General features: G+C 39.1%; 1 protein-coding gene across 1 annotated transcript in view; it reads right to left on the bottom strand.

Annotated features, from left to right (window-relative positions):
* The window catches only part of PPIL4 (peptidylprolyl isomerase (cyclophilin)-like 4), a 40,126-nt gene that overhangs the window by 18,332 nt on the left and 1,843 nt on the right, over nucleotides 1-19,951 (bottom strand). The window contains exons 2-9 of the mRNA XM_006891646.1: nucleotides 14,663-14,730; nucleotides 14,510-14,574; nucleotides 14,127-14,244; nucleotides 12,041-12,183; nucleotides 11,100-11,196; nucleotides 9,599-9,715; nucleotides 4,046-4,170; nucleotides 2,197-2,263 (exon numbers count right to left, since the gene is read on the bottom strand). Of these exons, the coding sequence (XP_006891708.1) occupies nucleotides 2,197-2,263; nucleotides 4,046-4,170; nucleotides 9,599-9,715; nucleotides 11,100-11,196; nucleotides 12,041-12,183; nucleotides 14,127-14,244; nucleotides 14,510-14,574; nucleotides 14,663-14,730 (800 nt within the window). The remainder of the gene's footprint in view (nucleotides 1-2,196; nucleotides 2,264-4,045; nucleotides 4,171-9,598; nucleotides 9,716-11,099; nucleotides 11,197-12,040; nucleotides 12,184-14,126; nucleotides 14,245-14,509; nucleotides 14,575-14,662; nucleotides 14,731-19,951) is intronic.

Genomic DNA, 19,951 nt, shown 5'->3' with positions numbered 1-19,951 from the left:
TAAAATAAAATTTAAAAAAAAATTTAAAAAAAAAAGATGAATTGCATTGGGAAAATCTGCTATCAGGGACCTCAGAATCCTAAAGAGCAATGATGTCAATATAGAGACTAAGGTGTGCCTTATCCAGGACATGGTCTTCACAATTACTTGCTATGCATTAGAGAGCTGGACAATGACTCAGGATGCTAGAAGAAGAACTGATACCGTTACCCTGTGGTGCTGAAAAAGAGTACTGAATACACCATGGACTGCCAAGAGTACAAACAGGCCTGTCCTGAAGAAGGTGAAAACAAGTTGCTCCTTGGAGGCAAGGATTTTAAAGTTCTATCTCACAGACTTTGGGCATGTTGCCCAAGGGGACTGATCCTTAGAGAAGAATATTATGCTTAGAAGGCTGGAAGGATGGCCCAGGAGACGAAGACCTTGGATGAGATGGATTGACACAGTGTCTAGGGTGCTGTGTGTCAGAGACAGTGAGCTTGGCTCAGGATAGGGCCAGGTTCAGAACTATTGTGCAGAGGGTCATCGTGAGTCAGTCACAAGTGAATCAATGGCACATAACAACAATAACAATTTAATGTAGAAGAAAGGTTAAGATAGAGGAGAAAAGTTACATAGTAGCCAACCATTGTCGAATAGCTGGTCAGTGATAGCATTTAAATTAATATCTAGATCTTAATACTCAGTCTAGTTCTCCACTCCATTATTGCTGTTGTTGTGTTATGTGCCTTCTAGTCTCCTGCAACTCATAGCAACCCTATGTACAATAGCACTGACCTCTGCCCTATCCTGAGCCAGTTTCCCTGTCTCCTATGTCAGTCCATCTCATCCAGGGTCTTCCTCTCCTGTGCAGGAGAGGAAGATCACTCCATTATATCTCTACCAAAATAACATAGAAAATTACTACTGGAATGTAAATGACTTATTCAAAACTTGAAAAGTTCTAAAGCTACATTCCTACAGACCACTTCTGAACCTAAAGTAAAGATCTATGCATTAACATCAAGAGGTATTGCATCGTGGAACACTATTCAGCATGCAGGAGCAATGATTCTATGAATTATTACCTAACTTGGGAGGGACTGGAAAACTTCATGCTGAGTGAACTAACTCAGTCCAACAAGGATAAATATTGTATAAAACCATTATTGTAGAAGGAGTATAATGATCCAGGAGGGGTGGGAGAGGGTAGAAGCAGAGGGATGAGGATGTGCAGGGGGAGGGAGGATTAATCACGGGGTTGTACAATTTGATGAGGGCAGAGTAAGGAAAATGGAAAGAATGTGTTCGTAAAAACAATGTATTATTTGAATTTTGTAAATAAACAAGTAGAAAATCTTAAAAAAAGAGAGAGACTTGAGAAGACAGAGTGACAGAGACACTGTGAAGACAGGGACAGAAAATAAAATACCAGTGCAAAGAGAAGGACAAAAAAATTAGATTGCATGTGCCTCCTCTTCAACAGAATCCAATCACTGTTCTCAAGCGCCTAAAGGAGCTCTGGTGGCCTGGTGGTAAGAAGCTGCACTGCAATCCCTGAGACATGCTATTTGAATCCACCAGGTGCTCTGCGGGAGAGGAGGGGCAGTCTCCTCCTGTACCAGTCAGATCTGACCTGACGGTACACGCATACACAAAATAATAAAATAAAATTAATTTTTTTAAAAAAATGTGTATGTATCATGCGGATCCTGACTGATGGCCAGCTCACATGCTACAGAGAAGTGCTCTGGGCTTTTCTTCACAGAAGCAGGTCCCCAAGCCTTTCTTCTGTGGCGCTGCTGGGTGGACTGGGACCACCAACCTACAGGCCAGTGGTCTGAGTGCAATACATCTGCTCCACCTACAGAGGGCAAGCTCATGTTACAGGAGTCACAGTGGAGAAAGCGCTATAACTTAACATGCTTTAAAGGAGCATGTTGATAGGAGACATTATTCTTTGGAGAAGGCCATCACGCTTGGGAAGGTGGAGAGACGGCAGAGCAGAAGACGACCCTCAGCCAGGTGACTGACACAGTGCTGCAATGGGCTGAGGGTATCAGAAACTATGGGATGGCACGGGATAGTGCAGGGGTCAGATCAGTTGTTCACAGGGTTGCTGTGAGTCATACTCGACTTGATGGCACCCAACACCAACAATAATGCAATATATGAACAAAATAAACGCCAACTTCATACAGCCATGTTAGCACATACCTTTTCAAATTCAATGAAAGCATAACAGAGGGATTCTCCTGTCTTCCAATCCCGGATAACTTCACAACTGCAAGAAAGTTTTCAAAAACAGTGACTTTTTTTTTCTTTTAAAGCAAATAGCATTCATTCTCACTTCTTCAAAGGGAAGAATAAAAGAAGCCAGTTATTAAAAGTCAAAGTGAAACTCATGAAATCTTTATTTCTTCAGTTTTAAAAAAATATTTCACCAGCCTAGTGATTAAATTTCTACTCTAAATGTCTTATAGTCTTTAATTCCTACACACTAAAAAGAATAAAAAAAATATAAGGACTTAATTTTCCTATTGCTAAATATTTTTAAAATTATATTTTATTAATTTTCATGAACATTTACAGAGATTTTGGATTTTCATTCATTCGTTGTTGCATTTTTCTCCCTGATCACCCCTGCCCTCCCCCCAGTTCGCTCTTCTCCTTGAAAAGTGAAAGAAAAATTCCTTCATTGGTATACAATCCCCCCACCCCCCCACCCCCCGTCCGGAGTATAGTAAACCTTTAAAAAAAATTATAACATTCTCAGTGAAAATACAAATCGTGAGCTCTGGCAGCTTGGTGGTAAGGAGCCGCACTGCCAATCCAAAAGCATGTGATTTGAATTCACCAGCTGCTTCGCGGGAGAAAGGTAATGTTCTCCTGTGCAATTTACTGTCTCTGAAAACCAGCTAGAGCGTCAGCTATTAGTTCTGGCTCAACAGTAAACAAGAGTGAAAATATAGACGAATTACTGAGTATCTAACGTACTGTAGGATGAGCACACTTGTACACACACACATTTGTGCTTTGGAAATTTTGAATTTTAAAACAAGCCACGCTCAAATTTAACCCTCTAAGTTTAGCTATTGAATCCACTGCAGTTGTGTCATTTCTGACTCACAGTGACCTTGCAAGACAGAACAGACACTAACAGCTTCGTAGTTCCCAAAGATAAAATCTTTACAGAGGGATCTCTGGTGGCTCAGGGGTAAGGAGTTGTACCACCAGCCCAAAGGACTGCAGTTCAAATTTAGCAGCTTGTCTGAAGGAGAAAGACTTCTGCCTCTGAAAACGTGCTGGAGGGTCAGCTATCAGTTGGCTCCAACCAGATGGAATTTAACAACCACCTCTTTTCTCTTCCTTTTTAAAACAATAACACTCTTTACAGAAGCAGACTGCATAGAGTGGCTGCTAAGTTCAAACCGCCAACATTTCAACAGTAGTCAAGCACTTCACCACTGTATTACCAGGGCTCCTTAAGTGTAACAATTACATAGACTTAACCATTTGATAATTAAAGGAAAGGGCCAGTAAGATAGAGTGGAAAGCACCTCGCTTATCCTTTCTGCATGCATCATAAGTCTCATTTTAAAAATATGAAATGTAAGGGCATTCTAAAGACAAAAAAATGGTTTTAATTAATTATAAAAATCTCCTTTCTCACAGAAATATTACTTTTATAAACTTCTGCATTAATAACATAAGGAAAATTCAGCCAAAAGAAAAATTTTGGAAAATTGAGATTCAAATTAATTTTAATGACTACTAACAATTCTAGAAAATTAAATGAGGTAAATATTTTCTATATGAAAAATGCTTGATAAAATACTATAGAACTAGCCTTCAGTTATTCCATTCATTGTTTTTGTTCTGAGAGTAGGAAAATCAATTGCTTATATATACAGATTTTTCTTTCAATGGTCCAGTCACTTACCTATAAATGATTCACCAGCAAAAATCTCACCCACAGTTAACTGATCAAAAAATATGTTCTTTAAAAATAGCCAATTAATATCTAGGTCTTCTAAACATCTTACTAACAAAAGAGATTAATTACCTTCTGATTGGCCCAAATCTCGAGAATATTATCTCCAGATCCTCATCTGTGGTCACTGGATTCAGCTTGCAAACAAACAACACATTTTCTGGAGGCTTAATGTCTGCATCAGGCAGGTCTCCCACCTAAATGATAAATAACAACATAAATTATATCATTTCATTTCTATTCTAAACAGCCAATTCAAGCCCATGATGCTAATTTGCCTAAAACACCAAGCCTACACTATACAAACTGCAAGCTCAGGAAAAAGAATCTGTGTAAGATTTCAAAATCTAATATGTAAATAAACTGGGTGAGAGGAAGCACAATATACAATAAGGGTTAATGAGACACTGTCATAAATTACATTAATGACTTGCAATGAGTGTTATAAAACAAAATATGTATGAATGATTGAGTAAAAACTAATATGATTTATAAACTTTTACTCAAAAAAAAAGTATTGAAGAGAGACATCATGCTTGAAAGGGTGGAGGGACGGTGAAGGAGGGGAAGACCCTCAACCAGGCAGACTGACACAGTGCTGTGGCAAGGACCTTGAGTGTGTCTGAGATGGTGAGGATGGCACAAGATAGGGCAGGGTTCAGATCTGTTGTTCACAGGGACAGTATGAGTTGTACTTGACTCAATGGCACCTAACCTCCACCACAACACATTGTTCCTGGTAGTTAAAATAAAAGGCCCTAATATTCACCTGGCACCTGCTTTGTGTGACTACTGCACTTAACACTTTATACACATGACCACTAATTCTTCAAACTTTACAATTCCCAATGTAACCAAGTTTCTCCTTGGAGGCAGGATTTTGAAGCTCTGCCTCACATACTCTGGGCCCGTGGCCAGGAAGGACCAGGTCTTGGAGAAGAACATCATGCTCCAAAGGGTGGAGTGACAGCACAGAAGACGAAGATCCCCGTTGAGATGGAGGATACAATAACTGGAGTATGTGCTTCAGAGAGAATGAGACTGGCTCAGAGCTATTATACATGGGCTCTCTATGAGTCACAGGCGACGTGACAGCACAAACAACGAAAAGAAAGAAAACAGAAAAACAGGGATTTCTGAAGGCCTAGACTATAGGGAGTGGTGCAGCTAACCCAGAGGCCACGCCTCTCCAGCAGTTCAATCGACCAGCAGCCCCAAGGCAGAAAGAGGAACACTCTCCTCCTATGCAACACAATTTAGTGTCTTTGAAATCTGTTAGAGGGTCAACGATGAGTTGGTTCCAACTCCACAGCAATGAGCTGAGTTCAACTGAAAGTGAAATTCAGAAAGCTTAAATAAGTTACTTGCCCAAGGCAGGTGCCAAGACTAAAGTTGGGACTTGAATCTATGCCTATATGGCTTCAAGGTATCTGTCTCATTTCTCTTTTCTTCTTTATATTAAAAGAAAGGAAAAGGAGGATTTATGTACAGTTTAACTAATGAAGAATGAAAAAGCCTTTGCTGCCAACCATCTAGCTTAAGAACTGAAATATTCCCTTATCCCCTCATCCCTCAGCCAGAAATAACTAATATCCTGCATTTCCATTTGGCTTTTAACTAGTGTTTTGCATAACCCTATTATCATCAGTGCATATGCGGTGCCCAATTTTTTCACATTACTATTCAAAATGGAGCAACAGTAATCCCTAGATATTATTTCTAGCTTTGATTTCAGACTCAAGACTCAATCAGCTACACGTATCAGACTCAAGACTGAATTAGCTACACGTAAAGTTAACCAACCACAGCACTGAACAGGCTATACAACTTCCTGAAAAACCAGCGAGGTAGACAGTAAGAGAGAATTATGATGACAGACGGCTTTGATTTCACTGTGGAGAAACTCTTTCTCTTCAATCTTTAGATAGATCAGCAATACTCCTTTCTACACACTGTACCTTACACATACATTCCAAAACTCTAAGGAGTGATTTCTGCTAAGATTGTCACATTGTGTCTCCACCTAGGTAAACACATGGAAAACCTAAGTCAGGCAGTAAGAAGCAGTGGCAGCCAGTCTATCAAAAGATAGCAACAATAATAAAAAAAAAAATGATAGCAACAATAATAAAAAATAATAGCATTAATCTCTATTCAATTAAAAAGTATCAAACATTTAAGTTTGATGAACATCAGTGGAATGTTTAAGTATCAAACATTCCTGATGCTCAAATAAGGAAAAAAATATCCAAAAGGCATCTGCAATGACTGAAATACCGCAGGAAGCAGAAGTGAAAAAAAAAGTTAGTAGGTTTAAAAAAATTTACTGTACAGTCAAATCTAACTCTGAAATAGTATAAGAAACTTTAAAATAGTCTTAACAGTTACCAAACTCAAACTAATAATGCAAAATATCTAGTTGAATTAGCATATTATATACAAATCAGAATAAAATAAGATATTTTCCGGAAAGAGAAGATGAAATCTGTTAATTTAAAGAATCAAAAGGGCACACAATTTAGCTTGAAAGAGTTCCTACTAGTCAAATCTTAGACAATTTGAGCACCAAAACAAAGAGTTGTTGTTAGGTGTCACTGAGTCAAGTACGACTCATACTGACCCTGTGAACAAAAGATCTGAACCCTCTATCCTGCGCCATCCTCACACTTCCTGACACACGAGAGCTCACTGCAGTAGTCACCGTGTCAGTCCACCTGGTTGAAGGTCTTCCTCGCCTCTGTTGCCCTTCCAAACAGAAATTCATAAAACCATAGTGATAATGAGTAGATCAATAGGTATGAAAGGGAGTGCTTCACAGTAGAACAGTGACTTACAAATGAGGGAAGAGCAAAAGCATTGGAAAAGCATCCTTTGCAAAATCACTGGAGTTAAGACCAGAACAGACAAGAATAGTGAGTGACTAAAAAAATCTAGAGTGAGAGTTTGATAAGGAATAAAGTGTTTGGAAGATTTCAAAGTGCTTTGTCACAGACTGCTTGTAAGTTGGTAGGGGGGAAATGCCCTGTGCAACGGAGGCATGAGGTAGCAGATTACCTTGACCCAATGATCAAAGTTATCTTTCAGTAAGGGGCATCTGGACATTGTACGCCTCAAGATGGGACACGTGAGAAGGACACATTATTTGTGTGGTATTCTGGCTGGGGATGGATAACCTGAGTCTCGGGAACCAACAGTAGACAAAATTAAATTGAGGAATAGTTTATAAAATAAATGAACTCAATTTTTAAAAAAATGTCAGTGTCATAGTAGAGGAAAACAGGTTAAGGAATTCTTCAAGATTAAAGAAAACCAAGAACTAGAGTCTTCAATGCCGACTGAAGTTCAACATCAAGAAGACAAAGATTCTCAGCATGGGCCAAATGGCAGCATCACAACAGATAAGATATTGAGATTGTTAATAATTTCAGCTTGCTCGGTCCACAATCAACACTCTTGGCACCAGCAATAAGGAAACCAAAAGATGAACTGCACTGGGGAAGTGTGTTGTCAGAGACCTTTCCAAAGTGCTAAAGAGCAATGATGTCAGTCTAAGACTAAGTTGCACCTGATCCAGGCCATGGCCTTCACAATTACTTTCTATGCATCAGAGAACTGGACAGTAACTAAGGATGATAGAAGAACTGATGCCTTGGAGTTGTGGTGCTGGAGAAGAGTACCGAACATACCATGGACTGCCAAGAGAACAAACAGTTCTGTCCAGGAGAGGGTGAAACCAAGTTGCACCTTGGAAGCTAGGATTTTGAAGCTCCATCTCACATACTTTGGGCATGTTGCCAGGAGGGACCAGTCCCTAGAAGGACAACTTGCTTGGAAAGGTAGCAGGACAACACAGGAGAGGAAGACCCGAATAAGAAGGATTGACACAATAACTGGGGTAACAGGCATAGGTGTGTCAAAGTCAGTGAGACTAGCTGAGTACAGGGCAGAGTTCAGAGCTAATGTACATAGGGTCACTATGCGTCACAGGCAACTCGAGGAAACATAACAGTAACAACAACAAAGTGACATTACAATTCAAGAGAGATGATGAACTATATACTAGACTGAAAAAAGGCAAAATTATAAAGAATATTACTAAAACAACAAACACAACCAGGACATGGACTATAATTCTTATCAATTTCCTGCTCTTGAGAACTACATTGTGGAAAGATAATTTTGTTGCTCTTAGGAAATTGATATAAAAGGTAAAGGTGAATGACTTAACTTCAAATGGTACAGAAAAAAAAATGTGTGCATAAATGTGCATGTATAAACAGAGGGGTGACAAAATGTTCACAATTGGTAATTCTAGGTAATAGATATAAAGAATTTGTACAATATTTGAAAAGTAAATCTGTGTAAAGGAGATACAGATTTTGTCTGCACTATTTTTGAGAGGTTATTTGAAATAAGAACTGCTGATAATATGTTGACCATTTTCTTCTGACAGAGTGTTCCTAATAAAAAATCTGATGATCCAATGTTCTTCTCGTTAAAAGCCACTTACTTTGCCAAGTTACTCAAAGCAATTCTTTTACGATCAGTAATTTTCATTTAATAGAATGTCCTCAGTGTTTGCTGTCCTGGGTCAGTAATCTCGGGCACAGAGTGTGCGAAGGAAAATGAGTACTCTGAAATGGGTTTATTTTTTTAACATCAGGAAAACTTTCTGAGATGCAGCTTTTAGTCTTTGCTCTTTCAGAAGGGTGATACTAATGGGATTTTTAAAAAAATATCCTAGATATGAAAATTCTACCATACAAAATAATGTTTATATTAATTTCCAAAGCTGTGACCTTTCAGAAGCAGATCAGCAGCCCTGCTTCCAAGGTGCCTTGGGATGGTTTAGCCACCAACTTTCCAATTAACTGTGGAGTGCTTAACCAACCAGAGACTACTATTTAACAGGTAAACTCATTTCACAAAAATAAGGAATGGAAAAAATGCAAAGTATCACTTAAAAATCCCTGAATGACTTCATGTTAGCAACAGAGCTTTAATGTTTGTAAATTTTAGTTTTATAATTCGAGTAAGAGTATATTTGGAGTACTCAATTTCCAATCATATTTCTTTTATCTTGTGACTACTATTCTATCTACTCTTAATACAAAAAACCTGAAGAATTATTCCTTAATATATATAAAGCTCAATCTAGTAATTATTATTTAAAAGTGAGAGGAAAACAGTTAAAATCTTATTATGATATTCAGCTTTTCCTATTTTTTTAAAAGGCATTTGGTGTAATACAACAAATCAAATTTACTTTCATATGCACTATGCCATATATTATGTGCTCTGGTGGCCTAATGGTAAAGAGATGTGCTACCAACCTAAAGTCACATGGTTCAAACCCACCAGATGCTCTACACAAGAAAGATGCGAAATCTCCTCCCATGTAATTTAGCCTTTGAAAATCTACTGGAGGTATAGCTATGAGTCAGATCCTACTCCATGGTACACAATAATCACAATTATGTTATATTAACATTTAATCCAGAAAATAAATCTTTACATTTTTAATAGATTAAGACTACAAAAAAGAATTGATACAGAAACAGATAAATCCACAGTGAATATTTATTAGATAAACTGAAGAACAATTACCAAAGATAATTATCTTACCATTTCCAACAGAATAGCTTGTGTTTTAGCCTCTTTTTCTGCTTTTATTTCTTCTACTTCTTCAGCAGACCTTCCTTTGAAATCATCGATTTCTTCATCTGCTCCGATTCGACCACTCTGTAAGAGAGAAGTACCATTTTATATACTTAAGGAATAAAAAAATCTGAGAAACATAGAAGACATTATGCTTCATTCTTGGTTTCAAAAGAATATTCAAACAGTAACTGATTAGGTCTGTGAAAATTTATTTAAATTGATTTTATATTAGCCAATTTATATTTACAATTTACAGCAAAAGCAAGATGCTCTAATGGTGGCCTAGTAGTAAGGAGCAGAGCTGCAATCCCAAAGGCACATAGTTCAAATCCACCAGTTCTTCTCTGGGAGGAGAATGAGCAATCTCTTCCCATGAGAGTAAGCCACCTCTGAAAACTCACGGAAGGGTCAGCTATGGGTTGGTTCCAATGGTACACAGCAATAATAACAACAAACTTATCTGGTGTCTAATTACGTGCTGAATGCAGAAGATAAAGATCTTAGAAACTAAGCACCAAATGCCGACTCAAAGAGACTAATTCAACTTTGAGAAAGCTTCATGGCAGCCCCTTGAGCTTTCAAATAGCTACAGAAAAATCTGCCATGTTCCACAGAAATTTCTGGGCTTTAATCTAGCTTCAGATTTTCTCTACCAGCACACAGGAGCAATGATTTTGTAAATTATGACCTAATTTGAGAGGGACTGGAAAGCATTATGCTGAGTGAACTAACTCAGTCCCACAAGGACAAACATTGCATAAAACCATTATGGTAGAATGAGTATAAGGATCCGGGGGAGGGGGTGGAAGCAGAGGGATGAAGATGTGCAGGGGGGATTAATTATGGGGTTGTACAATTTGATGGGTGGGGAGGGGTGGGAAACTGGAAGAATCTTTTCTGGAAAACAGTGTATTCAAATTTTGTAAATAAACTAGTATAATAATTTTTTTTAAAAAGTCCTCCACAGGACAAAGTCTAATTAAGCCTGGAACCTTATCTCTTAACTGATGTTTAAGAGATAAGACAATTCTAAGTTGTTCATGTAATTTTCCAGAACTAAGGCTGTTCCAACAGAATAAAAACTTAAGTATGGAGGGACAGCACAAGAGAGGAAAGACCCTCGATGTGACAGACTGATTCAGTGACTGGGGTAATGGGGGCAGGTGTGTCAGAGACAAGAATAGCACAGGATAGAGCAGGGTTTAGGGCTGTTGTACATAGGATCACTATGAGTGGCAGGTGACAGCACATAACACAACAATACAGAAATCTGGTTTGAATCAGAAAAGACAGCTAGAAAAATAAGTATACCTATGAGGACACAAAAGTACTCTTAAGCATTTTTAGATTGATCAATCAACTCAAGACAGTAATTCTTAAGAACTAAATTTGAAGAGACTTCAAAGATAAACCTATATAAAGTGTTACTATAATGTACACTCAGTAACAAAAAAGTTCTTCTTACATCGAGTTGTTCCCTTGTAGGTTCTGGGGATCGATCAGGAATTAGCAAGTCAGGAGGATCATCAAATGGATCATCCAAAATCACTGCATGATTTATCCTTACAAAATAAATCCAAAACAAACGTGATATTTATTTCAGAACTTTGTGTTTTGTTTATAAAAATTAAAAGTATCTTAAGTATGTCATGCCAGAAAGAGCCATAAGCTTTAAATCTTACTACATAAATATATTACTAGATATACTTTTTTTTTTCTTTTTACTAGATACACTTTGAAAATTAGTGTTATTATCTTTCATTTCATTGCCTGGAATTATATTAATTATTCTATATTACTCTTACATATACACAAATCTTAGTACCTTTTCCCTCTAATTCTAGTAATTTGCATTTTTAAAAGCTAAGTTGTTTGTTGTTAAGTGCCATGGAGTCAGCCGCAACTCTGTGAACAACAAATGTGACCCTCGCCCTATCCTGCATCATCCTCACAATCCCTTCAAGTATGGTTCTGGTGGCCTAGTGGTAAGGAACTGCACTGCCAACCTGAAGGCACACAGTTCAAATTCACCAGCTGATCCGCAGGAAAAAGATGGGCAATCTCCTCCTGTGCAGCCATTGCCCCTGAAAACCTGCTGGAGGGTTCTGGTCATTTCCAACGTGATGGTACCACCAACAACAAACAATAATTCATCTCAACATAAGCAGTTATAGTACAAGTGTAAAAATGCAAAAGATCTTTTCTGTGAAATAGATTCTACTTTTTATTTCATTTCTATTTGCCGTATCAAGTTTATTTTTTCTTTTATTCTGTTTAATAGATTCTACATTTTTATATTCATTCACATTTTAGAACTACCGCAAATCAGGTCTATCCATCATTTCCTGTCAAATATCACAAAGTTAAAGCATTCTAATGCATTCAGATTGTAAATTGTAACCATACCTGATATCCTGATAAGGTACAAAGTCCTTGTCAACAAATGTTTCATTAATTTTCTTAATTACATCCATGCCTTCTGTTACTTCACCAAACACTGTATGAACACCATCAAGGTAATCAAGATTTTCCCCTGTAGTAATAAGAAACTACAGAGAAAGATAAAAACAAAAACAAAACCATATATGTCATTCAAACTGAAATTAAATTAACAACAAAAAAAAAATACCGAAGGCATTAACTGCACCTGTTCTTATACACTTGTTACTAGTACTAAGTTCAAAGCACAAGCTTGAAAGGTGCAACAATGAATGAATGGAAATCCTCAGTCTATGTAAACTTTTATTAAAATTAATAATAAAAAAATTAAAAATAAATAAATAAAGCACAAAGCTTATACCTAAATTACTAGGTATGAACACAGACGTTCCACTGATTGCTCAAAATACTTGGACAAATCAAAATTTAGACTTTTTACATGTAAACCTAAAAATAAAAGAACCTACTCTAAGGGGGTAAATGTGAGGATTAAATAAAACAATTAATGAAAGGTACGCAACATGACTGATTGCATACTCTATAATAAATACTGAAACAAAAGAAGGCACAAGGTAAACAGTGGTGATTTCTAGATGCTGGGGTTGGAGGGAATGTTTTTATGTCTTTATAATTTCTGTATCTAAATTTCTCACAATAGATATGTTTAAATTTGAGAAAAACAAGAAAAAGAAGGGTTTTCTTTTTAAAAAGACACTGCAGCAGGCTGCAAGGCAGGACTCACTTTCTCAAAGAACTACAGGTGGTAACCCCAGTGTGCCTGATAAGGACAGGGCACCAACAGCTTCTGCTGCAACAGACTTCCCAGAAGTAAAGCTGCAATCCCTGTGTCCTTGGTACAGGGCAGGAGGCAGTTGATTACGTTTTAAAAGGCCAAGCTTACCTCAGCTAAGGGCACAGTGAAAATGCTCAGAAATCACCCTCAATCATCCATGCAGAAGTGTGTGCATCTGCTTCATTTCAACAATGTTTTCTGGTAATGGCTTTGCTCTACATCTGGCTGAACTGAAAAGCATTATCTGAAGTACATTCGACAATCAGGCCTGTTCTCTGGAATTACATGGTGATGGTATAAGTGGAAATAAACTCATGATACTTCAAAAATGGGAACCGTCTGCTCCATCGAAGAGTAAACGAGCTGTTGAAGAGAGTAAAGCAAAAGATTTCTTGGGCAGCCTCAAACGCCAGAAACGGCAGGGCTGTGGGCCCGGTCTCAGCCAGAGTTGCAGCAGTGGTACCAGCGGTTCCTCTACGTGGGATTCGATGAAGCAAAATTTGAAGATGATGTCACCTACTGGCTAAATAAACAGAAATCGAGATGGGCATGACTATTGCGGAGAGTACTACCACCGTCACTATGATGAAGCTGTAGCAATTGGTCCCCCGAACCCTTACAGCTTCAGCCATGGAGCCAGTGTCAACTATGACGACTACCAAGCTTCACTTACGACACTGTGTACATGGAACCAAGACTGAGTTTCTTATATATCCCAGAGATGAACGTCATGCTTGGAAGGGGGGAGGGACAAGGTAAGAGAGGAAGACCCTGGATGAGATGAACTGATTCAGTGACTGGGGTAATGGGGGCAAGGTGTGTCAGAGACAATAAGATTGGCACAGGATAGAGCAGGGTTCAGGGCTGTTGTAATAGGGTCACTAGAGTTGTAGATGACTCAATGGCACCTAACAACAACAACAACTCTCAAACTGGCTTCTGTTTCACTTTATTGCAGCTAATCTTTCCTATCTACTTCTTTCTCCTCTATCTACTCCTATAGATTCTTCTACGACCAAAAAAAAAGAGCTAACTGAAGAATTGACATGCCTTTTCATATTTCATCTAGGCAATCTAACAATGCTATCCATTTTAAAAAATAGGAATAAATGCATTATGGGGGGAAAGATAGTGCAAGTCTTTCTTCTAGAAGTATCTATAGTTGAAATTCTCTTACTGGACAGTTTCAAAATATAATCTTGTTGAGTCCTTTCAGCCCTTCATTTTAAGTAAAATGCATCCTCTTCTCCGTGTCCTCACCTGAGAGCCGTGCTGATCACTGCCATTGTTCACCATGGACACTGTGCCTTTCTTCTTGTGTTTAATTCTTGGCACTTTCTCTGCATCAAAAAACCTTGCCTGATCACCATACAGCTGACTGAAAATACACAAAGTAAGGTTATTATATATAAGTACACTCATAATAAAACATAGTAATACTACTAACCAAAAGATTATCACATAGCTCTTTACAGAAATGTCATTACAGTTAAAAACGTTCCTCTTTTTTGCTATCGACATTTAGGGAAGTTAGAAAAAAACTCATTATTTGAACTGTATTTTAGAATGCAGACTGAGGCCTGCAAGTTAACACTGTTAAGAGGAAATTCCATTTTACCTATTTAAAAAATAACAAAACTCACCCAAAAACAGACTCTCCTCCACGGCCAGTCCCCGTAGGGTCACCAGTTTGTATGATAAAATCTCTCTAAAACACACAAGATACTTTTATTTATTAATAAGATATGTCAGGTGGCCTCAACAGGAAAAGGACATAACTAATATCCACAACTCACCTGTACATTGTGAATAAGGCAATAATTATAATATTTTATCTTGCACAGCTTCAGGAAATTCAAGCAGGCTGAAAAAAAAATAAATAAATATTAAATTTACCACAATAATCCACGCTAACATTTTTAAATAATAAAAGCATAGTTGGTGTAATTAAATTTCTACATTAGCATGAAAGAAAAAGATCAAATGTCTAAAGCCATTAAAAAAATAAAAACTAGTAAGCCTGGAAAAAGGCAACATATCTTAAATTATATATTTACTGTTCTTTTCTTAGGACTTTTTGGGTATTGAATTAATGCAGGAAACCAAACTTACCATAAGCAATTATTTACTGATATGCTGGTTTTGTAAGAAAAAATTAACAAAGATACTGTGATGGGAATCATAGAAGACTAGTGAAAATGGGTGCAGATTATATAAATTTGGAAAAATTAAACACTCAGGCTGTAGTTTTTAAAAAATACTGCATAACTCTTCACAAAAAGTCATCTATGTATCTGCAACTCTTAGGGACTCTATGTACAATAGCTCTGAAGCCTGCCCTGTCATGAGTCAGTCTCACTGGTCTCTGACACACCTACCCTCATTACCCCAGTTACTGTATCAATACATTTCATCCAGGGTCTTTCTCTCCTATGCTCTCCCTCCACCCTTCCGAGCATGATGTCCTTCAAGGATCAGTTTCTCCTGGCAACATGCCCAAAGTATATGAGAGGAAGCTTCAAAATTCTTGCCTCCAAGGAGAAAGCTGGTTTGACCCTCTGTAAGACAGATCTGTTTTCTTGGTGGTCCATGGTGTATGTTCAAGACTCTTCTCCAGTACCACAACTCAAAGGCATCAATCAATTCTTTTGTCATCCTTAGTCATTATCTAGCTCTTTGATTCATATCAAGTAACTACGAAGACCATAGCCTGGATCAGGTGAACCTTAGTCTATAAACTGACATCGTTGCTTCTCAGAACTCTTGAGAAGTCCCTCACAGCAGATGTTCTCTTAAAGTTTAATCAATATACATTTCCTGAATACTTCCTAGGGACCTGGCACAGACCTTTTGATAGCACATAAATGACATTAAACCACACAGCCATTTCCCTCAACAGATTCACAGTCTAGTAGTAGAGAGACAGTTAACAAGTTTTCAAGTACCACACTAGAAACTAGAAGGGGGCTTTGGTGGCTTCCTATCTTATCTTGCATACTGATCCTCCTGAGGGTTTGCTGAGGCAGTTAATCACAGGGAAAGAGACTGTCCATCTTTCTCCCTTGGAGCAACTGGTAGATTTGAACTATGTACCTTTGGGATTGCAGTGCAGCCACCCACAGGTATACAGTTGGATCTACCAGCTGCTCTGTGGGAAAAGATGGGCAATCTCCTCCCATAAGACTTACTGATTTTGAAAACCCACTGGAGGGCCAGCTATGGTTCGGTTCCCACTCAACAGCACGCACAACTACCACCACTAAAAACGAGGGAGGTCGGGTGGCCTTAAGAAACTGCACTGCTAACCCAAAGGTGATACCGCTCTGATGGTTAGAATTCACCCACAGCTCCAAGGAAGAAAGTTGGGCAATCTCCTGCTGGGGTGCCTTGGAAAATCCACCGGAGTGTCTGATATGAGTCAGTTCTGACTTGATAGAAACGAATTTGAGTTCTGAAACCATAGACTGAACAGTGAAACATTAAAAGTTTACACTAAAGCAAGGCACTTAAACATGAACACAAATAGTAATCATAGCTCACTTGTGTGTGCTTACTAATCCATGCTGGGTAATTTCACATTTTCCCACCATATCAAAGATTTGACTTCCAAGTATGGCTGGCACCTTCCCACAGAATTTGTCTTTCTTCAAATGTACAATCCCAAACAAGAAATCAATATGCATGGTAACAGCAGTCAAGATGTGCTGCATTAGGAAAATCTGTTGTCAAAGACCTCTCCAAAGTGTTAAAGAGCAATGATGTTAGTTTAAAGACTAAGGTGCAGCCCATAAAGTCATTATTGTTGTTGCTCTGTGCCAGTGAGCTGGACCCAACCCACAGCTGACCCACCAGCACGTATTCAGTGGCAGTAAATAGTGCAGGAGAAGACTATGTATGTATCCTTCTCCCATGGAGCAGCGGTGGATTCCAATCACATAGGATTGTAGCACAGCCTCTCACCACTAGGCCACCAAAGCTCCAAGACATAGTCTTTTCAATTATTTCCTAAACATTTGAAAGTTGGATAATCATAAGAACAGAAGAAAAAGAATGGATGCCTTTGGATTGTGGTGCTGGAGAAAAGCACTGAATATTCTATGAACTGTCAAAAGAACAAGTCTCTCTTGGAGAAAGTGCAACCAGGGTACTTCTTACCAGCAAAGGTGGTGAAACTCTGACTCACGTACTATGGCCATGTGGTCAGGAGGAGTGGCCAGTCCTTGGAAGAGGCAATCATGCTGGAAAAGGTGGAGGGTGAGACAGAGAAAGGAAGGCCTCCAACAAGGACTGACACAGTGACCGTAACAAAGGGCTCCAGCATAACAGGCATGGTAAGGATGGAGCAGGATGGACGAAGCTCAGATCTGTTGTTCACAGGGTCACTGTGAGTCATAGGTGAGTCAATGGCACTTAACAACAATATTACCCCTATGGAGCTTGTCTTTCAATATGGCTTTTCTTTTTTTTAATGATTAATAGATTTATTTAAGTAACAATACATTTATAGTCATCACTGTGAAACTTAGATGTTAAATGTTTAATCCAATTTTCCTTCCTGGATAAGTTTTTCTTAGCAATCTCTGTCGGTGTTGAAAACAAAATACCAGAAGAACAGGCGTCCAATGCCAAGCACAGCTCCCATGAGGGAGAGCTTGCAAGTGAGCCTGAAATTGGGGTAGACATTCGCTGATCTTGCACAGGTTCAACGAGTGAAGGCAGGATCTTCAGTGACTGACTGATGGTTGGAGGTCACTGAGCTGAAGCAGATACTCCTGTTTAAACCGGGATCTTATGGCCAGCTGTTCAGTTTGAGCCCGCCGGGCCTCTGGAGATATGTCTGTCGTATTTGGCTGGGTCAAGAGTAGCAGGTAGGGTGACCAGGTGTGATGGCTTATACTTTGGGAATGACATCTTGGCTACCCTTAATATGGCTTTTCTGTGGAACTGAATGTGGATGACCAACCACGTGGAAGGGCAGGACTATGTGAATGAGGTATCTTGTCTTATCCACAAGACTGGCTGTCTACCATTCCACAAGGGGGTTGGTCAGTCTCAACAATCTACAAGAAGATTGGCTAGTCTCACTAATAAATGGAATAGCTCTAGCTGGAAGAATCAGAATTCTCCCCCGCCAGAGAAGAGGAAAGAGACCTTCCCCACCCCAGTTAAGGGGAGCCAGGAAAATGTAGGATACACTTTGGGAAGGCCGCAGCAGCCATGGCTGAACTAGAGAATTGATATGAGATGGGAGTTGGGGGCGTTGGGGAAGCCAATATTGGCAGGATTGAGAACTTTTTTACACTACTGGGTAGAGAGCCAATACTGGCAGGACTGAAAACTTTGTTGGACAACTGGGAAGGGAAGCAGATATTGGCAGAACTGAGAACTTAAGTTCTCTCTGCAAGCTGCAAGGCTCGAGGCTGAAGTGCCTGCTTGCACATTTGAGAGCTGTCTTAATTGTAGTATGTAATTAATCTGGATTACAAACTTTTGACTTCTCTAATATGGTTCTGTGTGGTCTGGAGTTATCACATTGGATTCCGTACCTAGCAAAGTAGTAAGATTGGTGTTGAGATGAGTAGAAGGAGGCATGGGAACGAGGGGGACATGTCTGGCCGTATGAGAATTGTTTTGTGTTATTGATGTTACGGACAAGGATCATTCCCCCCTGTGAAGCTGGTAAAGGTCAGATATGATGAACCTCACATGGCCCTTACTCTTTTTACAATCCCTAAAAGGGCGCTCATGTGACCTAATGGGAAGTAGCTGCAATGTAATTCCCAAGGCCTGTGGTTCAAGGGCACCTGCTACTCCATGGGAGAGGGATAGGCAATCATGTCCTGTGCAATTAACTTCCTCTGAAAACCCACCAGAGGGTCATCCATGGGTCGGTTCCACAACAACAACAACAACAACAGAAACATGTTGTTGTTGTTGTTGTTGTTATGTGCCGTCGAGTTGCCTGCGACTCATAGCAACCCTATGTACAGAAACATAGTCTTTCCAATTATTTGCTATGTATCTGAGAGCTGGAAAATAAATTAAGGATGACGGGGAAAATTTGACGCCTTTGAGCTATGGTGTTGGAGAAGGGCACTGAACATCCCATGGATGGCCAAGAGAACGAACAGATATGCCATGGAGGAAGTAGAGTCAAAGTGGCTCCTGGGAGGCAAGAATGATGAGGCTTCCCCTCATATACTTTGGGCATTTTGCTAGGAGGGGCTATTCCTTGGAGAGGGACATGATGCTGGGAAAGGTGGAGGGTCGACAAAGAAGAGGAAGACTCTCAACGAGGTAGATTGACATGGTGACTGCTGCAATGGGCTCTTGTGTATCAGGACGTGTGAGGATGGCACAGGATAGAGCAGGGTTCAGATCTTTTGATCATAGGGTCACTATGAGTAGTACTATGAGTACTTGATTCAACGACACCTAACAACAATAGGAACAGATTGTCCCCTAGGCAAGTTAAGTTCCCTTGGAGCTATTTTCCTGAAGGAAGACAAGACTTTCAAATAATTCCAGGACAACACATAAATGTTAGCGTAAGACATGCACCATGTGTTAAAAGAGGCCTGTGACATAAAAATCATGACCAAATACTTCTTAAATCCAGGAAAATGCCACAAAGAGACTGAAAATCTGTTCAAGGAGTTCACCAGAAGGAAGCAAGTCTCTGGAGGCTCATAAACTTTGGGAGAGAGTACACTGTTTGAGACAGTTGAGTGTGGGGGAAGGCACAGTACAATATGTTCCTTTATCTTCTTTTATAGAATCTGTTTCCCATGATATAAGATCATGAATGTAACTACTTACTTTTACACAAACAGATACTGTTACATCCTTATCTAATGTTTTGCTTTCCCAAACAGCACAGCGTTCTTATTATCACAACTGCTCCTCCAATTTATGAAAAAATATTATGGCCTCATTTCTCCCTAAATTGATACAGTCTCCAAACTGCTGCACGTTATCTTCCTAAAACAACAATTTTTCCCTGTCTGGATCCTACTTTTAAAAATTCACTGAGGGGTGACCTCAGTACCACCAAGAAATCATCACAGATACTCTGAACCCCTGAA

The sequence above is a fragment of the Elephantulus edwardii genome, unplaced genomic scaffold (genome assembly GCF_000299155.1).
Source record: "Elephantulus edwardii isolate Elephantulus edwardi_28Jun2011 unplaced genomic scaffold, EleEdw1.0 scaffold00102, whole genome shotgun sequence".
In the NCBI taxonomy this organism is placed as follows: Eukaryota; Metazoa; Chordata; class Mammalia; order Macroscelidea; family Macroscelididae; genus Elephantulus; species Elephantulus edwardii.
The sequence above is the reverse complement of the archived record's forward strand: the minus strand, read 5'-3'. Positions and strand labels throughout refer to the sequence as shown.